This window comes from Rhodnius prolixus, unplaced genomic scaffold (genome assembly GCF_049639745.1).
Source record: "Rhodnius prolixus isolate KJV_2025 unplaced genomic scaffold, Rpr scaffold_34, whole genome shotgun sequence".
In the NCBI taxonomy this organism is placed as follows: domain Eukaryota; kingdom Metazoa; phylum Arthropoda; class Insecta; order Hemiptera; family Reduviidae; genus Rhodnius; species Rhodnius prolixus.
In genome coordinates, this window is record NW_027411619.1 from 922,592 (window position 1) to 928,519 (window position 5,928).

Genomic DNA, 5,928 nt, shown 5'->3' on the forward strand with positions numbered 1-5,928 from the left:
CCGGGGCAGTCGACGCAATGGAATTTCTAACAGGTCAGATAGAAACATTGCGTCGTCTGCTTCAGGAAGTAATGGCAGACAGCGATTCTCCCCTGAAATATAACTTGGTCTTGGAGGCAACCTTTGAAAACATCAAAGGTGAAACTTGTGATCGCGCCTTCAAGACTAAGAACAAAGTCATTTATGAAGACTCCTCCATCGACGATTCTCTTAATGAGAGCTTCAAGAAGATTATAGTAGAGATGGAGGAGTCAACACTAAAGGGGAGTGGCTGGTGCCTAAAAGAGTTCGATGGAGTCCTCTTAAAAGTAAATAAATTTACCCCTCTCGGCGGCTCCAGCTTTATTCCTCTTCCTCCTCACATTGTCAATAAAAAAGCCGTCATCAATGTCCAAAATACAGATGACCGGTGTTTTCAGTACGCGATACTCTCTTGCTTCATCACAAAGAATCCACAACGCGTTAGTAAGTATGCTAATATAGAGCACAGGTACAATTTTGACTGCATTTCCTTCCCCACTCCTCTCCATGAGGTGAAAAAATTTGAAAAGTACAACAACATCACGATAAATGTTTTCACCCTTGGAGAGAAAGGAAACGTGTACCCTCTAAAAGTGGTAAAGCAGGAGAAGGAGGACCATCGAGATCTCCTTCTCCTGACTTTAGAGAATGGCCGAAGTCATTACACGTATATTAAAGATTTTGATAGATTAGTCGTCAGTCAAATAACAAAACATAAAGATAGGGTACACGTTTGTAAGCGGTGCTTTACCCATTTCAACTTGGATGGTGAAAGCATCGCCGAGCGGGTGAGGGAACATATGGAGTATTGTGGAGTAAATAGACCGACCCGGATTGTATTGCCAGCCTGTAACGACGATGGGACCCCTCCAAAAATATCTTTTACAAAAATACAAAACCAAATGAGGGTTCCCTTCGTCGTTTATGCTGATTTTGAGGCAATTTTAAAAAAAATGGATGCAAACGGAAACAATGTGGGCCGGTCGTACACAACTCCCTACCAGAGCCATCTTCCTATGAGTTTCTGCACTTATGTGAAAGTGGCAGAAGACATATGCCACTGCCTTCCTGCCGATTTTCCTGCGGAACCTTACATCTATACGGGTGAAGATTCCGCAGAGAAATTTATGGCTTACATAAAGGCGGTGGCCGAGAAGGTGGCTCTGGTATACTCCATTAAGCGGCCAATGCTACCCCTGACACCATCTCAGCTGGAAGACTTTAAACGGTCCCCAAAATGTCACCTCTGCAATCTTCCCTTCAATAGATCCGATCCTAAAGTGGCGGATCACGATCACATCACTGGTGTGTATCGTGGTCCTGCTCACAATTCCTGTAATATCCTATACCGCACTCCTCGTTTCCTTCCCGTCTTCCTCCACAATCTGAGCGGCTATGACGCCCACTTTATTGTTCGCCAGTTGGGGTATGACTCAAGTCGCATTGACGTCATCCCCAACAGCGAAGAGAAATACATTTCATTTAGCAAGCAAGTGGGCGCTCTAACCGTCAGATTTGTGGACACCTTCCGTTTCATGTCTTCTAGCTTAGATAGGTTGTCCAAGAATTTGCCCAACAATAAATTCATAGACACGGGCAAATTCTTCCCCGCCGACAAGATGGATCTGGTCGTAAGAAAAGGAGTGTACCCCTATGACTACACAGATTCGTTCGAGAAACTTAGGGAGACGGTTCTACCCCCTAAGGAGGCATTCTACAGCACCCTTAATGAATGCCACATCTCGGACGAAGACTATCAGCATGCCCAGTCAGTTTGGGAGGCCTTTGAAATTAGAACCCTAGGGGGGTACAGCGAACTCTACCTTAAAGTAGACGTAATGCTCTTATGTGACATCTTTGAAAATTTCAGAGATGTGTGCATAAGAGCATATTCGCTGGACCCTGCCTGGTATTTCACGGCCCCAGGACTGGCTTGGGATGCCATGCTGAAGTGTACAGGGGTACAGTTAGATCTACTCACTGATTATGACCAGCTCCTGATGGTTGAGCGGGGTATTAGGGGTGGCATTTGCCAATGCAGTCTTCGCTATGGTAAAGCTGATAATGCTTATCTGTACCCAGATCGAGATCCCCATAAGGAATCTAGCTACATTGCCTACCTAGATGCAAATAATTTGTACGGGTGGGCAATGTCAAATCCGCTTCCTTACGGGGATTTCGAATGGGTATCAGATCCGGATACTCTAGACTGGGGCAATATGCAGGAAGATGGTCCCTTCGGGTATATTGTAGAAGCCGATATTGAGTATCCGGCCGAGTTGCACGAACTGCACAACGATTTCCCCCTCCTCCCGGAGAATAGGGTGCCTCCGGGACAGGTTAATAAGAAATTGTTGGCTCCATTGACCAACAGGGAGAAATACGTTGTTCACTTCGTCAACTTGAGGCAGGCTATGGGTTTAGGTCTGCGGTTGGTACGCGTACATAGAGCGCTGCGATTCAGGCAATCCCGTTGGCTTCGTCCCTACATCGACCTCAACACCCAAATGAGACAACAGGCGACCAACGACTTTGACAAAGACTTCTACAAACTAATGAACAACGCGGTATTTGGTAAATTCATGGAGGACGTACGAAAACGAACAAAAATAGAACTGGTAACCGACGAACGTAGAATACGGAAACTAATAGCAAAACCTACTTTTAAAGACAGGACGATCTACTCTGAGACGCTGACTGCTGTACATCTGGACTTTGAACAGATCACGATGAACAAACCAATTTATGTTGGAATGGCCATTCTTGATCTGTCCAAAGTCCGGATGTATGACTTTCACTACGCTACAATGCTGACAAAATACGGACCTGACAAACTAAAACAAACACAGACACTGACAGCCTCATGTACTTGGTACAGACGAAAGACTTTTACGAGGACATAACTACAATGATGGACGAGTTTGACACCAGTGACTACCCTGACGGACATCCATGTAAGAGCAACAGAAATAAGAAGGTGTTGGGGAAGTTCAAGGATGAAGCCAACGGGATTGCCTGAATCGCAGCGCTCTATGTACGCGTACCAACCGCAGACCTAAACCCATAGCCTGCCTCAAGTTGACGAAGTGAACAACGTATTTCTCCCTGTTGGTCAATGGAGCCAACAATTTCTTATTAACCTGTCCCGGAGGCACCCTATTCTCCGGGAGGAGGGGGAAATCGTTGTGCAGTTCGTGCAACTCGGCCGGATACTCAATATCGGCTTCTACAATATACCCGAAGGGACCATCTTCCTGCATATTGCCCCAGTCTAGAGTATCCGGATCTGATACCCATTCGAAATCCCCGTAAGGAAGCGGATTTGACATTGCCCACCCGTACAAATTATTTGCATCTAGGTAGGCAATGTAGCTAGATTCCTTATGGGGATCTCGATCTGGGTACAGATAAGCATTATCAGCTTTACCATAGCGAAGACTGCATTGGCAAATGCCACCCCTAATACCCCGCTCAACCATCAGGAGCTGGTCATAATCAGTGAGTAGATCTAACTGTACCCCTGTACACTTCAGCATGGCATCCCAAGCCAGTCCTGGGGCCGTGAAATACCAGGCAGGGTCCAGCGAATATGCTCTTATGCACACATCTCTGAAATTTTCAAAGATGTCACATAAGAGCATTACGTCTACTTTAAGGTAGAGTTCGCTGTACCCCCCTAGGGTTCTAATTTCAAAGGCCTCCCAAACTGACTGGGCATGCTGATAGTCTTCGTCCGAGATGTGGCATTCATTAAGGGTGCTGTAGAATGCCTCCTTAGGGGGTAGAACCGTCTCCCTAAGTTTCTCGAACGAATCTGTGTAGTCATAGGGGTACACTCCTTTTCTTACGACCAGATCCATCTTGTCGGCGGGGAAGAATTTGCCCGTGTCTATGAATTTATTGTTGGGCAAATTCTTGGACAACCTATCTAAGCTAGAAGACATGAAACGGAAGGTGTCCACAAATCTGACGGTTAGAGCGCCCACTTGCTTGCTAAATGAAATGTATTTCTCTTCGCTGTTGGGGATGACGTCAATGCGACTTGAGTCATACCCCAACTGGCGAACAATAAAGTGGGCGTCATAGCCGCTCAGATTGTGGAGGAAGACGGGAAGGAAACGAGGAGTGCGGTATAGGATATTACAGGAATTGTGAGCAGGACCACGATACACACCAGTGATGTGATCGTGATCCGCCACTTTAGGATCGGATCTATTGAAGGGAAGATTGCAGAGGTGACATTTTGGGGACCGTTTAAAGTCTTCCAGCTGAGATGGTGTCAGGGGTAGCATTGGCCGCTTAATGGAGTATACCAGAGCCACCTTCTCGGCCACCGCCTTTATGTAAGCCATAAATTTCTCTGCGGAATCTTCACCCGTATAGATGTAAGGTTCCGCAGGAAAATCGGCAGGAAGGCAGTGGCATATGTCTTCTGCCACTTTCACATAAGTGCAGAAACTCATAGGAAGATGGCTCTGGTAGGGAGTTGTGTACGACCGGCCCACATTGTTTCCGTTTGCATCCATTTTTTTTAAAATTGCCTCAAAATCAGCATAAACGACGAAGGGAACCCTCATTTGGTTTTGTATTTTTGTAAAAGATATTTTTGGAGGGGTCCCATCGTCGTTACAGGCTGGCAATACAATCCGGGTCGGTCTATTTACTCCACAATACTCCATATGTTCCCTCACCCGCTCGGCGATGCTTTCACCATCCAAGTTGAAATGGGTAAAGCACCGCTTACAAACGTGTACCCTATCTTTATGTTTTGTTATTTGACTGACGACTAATCTATCAAAATCTTTAATATACGTGTAATGACTTCGGCCATTCTCTAAAGTCAGGAGAAGGAGATCTCGATGGTCCTCCTTCTCCTGCTTTACCACTTTTAGAGGGTACACGTTTCCTTTCTCTCCAAGGGTGAAAACATTTATCGTGATGTTGTTGTACTTTTCAAATTTTTTCACCTCATGGAGAGGAGTGGGGAAGGAAATGCAGTCAAAATTGTACCTGTGCTCTATATTAGCATACTTACTAACGCGTTGTGGATTCTTTGTGATGAAGCAAGAGAGTATCGCGTACTGAAAACACCGGTCATCTGTATTTTGGACATTGATGACGGCTTTTTTATTGACAATGTGAGGAGGAAGAGGAATAAAGCTGGAGCCGCCGAGAGGGGTAAATTTATTTACTTTTAAGAGGACTCCATCGAACTCTTTTAGGCACCAGCCACTCCCCTTTAGTGTTGACTCCTCCATCTCTACTATAATCTTCTTGAAGCTCTCATTAAGAGAATCGTCGATGGAGGAGTCTTCATAAATGACTTTGTTCTTAGTCTTGAAGGCGCGATCACAAGTTTCACCTTTGATGTTTTCAAAGGTTGCCTCCAAGACCAAGTTATATTTCAGGGGAGAATCGCTGTCTGCCATTACTTCCTGAAGCAGACGACGCAATGTTTCTATCTGACCTGTTAGAAATTCCATTGCGTCGACTGCCCCGGAACTTGGAAGGAAAAAAGTTCGAAGAGTCCTCCCAAAGGCTGACTCCACTTCATACAAATGGCCTTGAGCTGCCTCAATACGGGCTCGTTTTGCCATGACTGGTGTTTCAGTACCGCAGCGTCGCAAATGAGCAAGCATCGTTTTTCGAGAAGAATACCTTTCTCTACAATTTGGACATTGGCGAGATTGCTCATTTGCGGCGCAAGCACGTTCATGACGTTCCTTATAGTCCCCCCGTAAAAATATTTTTGCACAATACTGACACTCCATTATTATTATTAAATTATTAAAACACAAAATAAATACAAATATATATATATATTTATAAAACACGAATGTAAAAATTAAGAATAAAAATGAATAAAGAATATAAACTAGACTAAGATTAAATTACTAAAGAAATATA

The 5,928-nt window shown here is 44.8% G+C and overlaps 1 protein-coding gene across 1 annotated transcript; it reads left to right on the plus strand.

The window, feature by feature from the left end:
* Positions 1–974: 974 nt before the first annotated feature.
* Positions 975–2,924, plus strand: LOC141457606 (uncharacterized). Its single transcript, XM_074134812.1, has 2 exons — positions 975–2,287; positions 2,396–2,924. Exons 1-2 carry the CDS (start codon positions 975–977, stop codon positions 2,922–2,924), a joined length of 1,842 nt encoding a protein of 613 aa, XP_073990913.1.
* Positions 2,925–5,928: the final 3,004 nt, after the last annotated feature.

Excerpts from the sequence above, each read along its gene's own strand:
- LOC141457606 (XM_074134812.1), top strand. The coding sequence starts at position 975 with ATGGATGCAAACGGAAACAATGTGGGCCGGTCGTACACAACTCCCTAC. Across the intron at positions 2,288-2,395 it reads ATTGTAGAAGCCGATATTGA|GGAGAAATACGTTGTTCACT; the intron begins GTATCCGGCCGA and ends ATTGACCAACAG.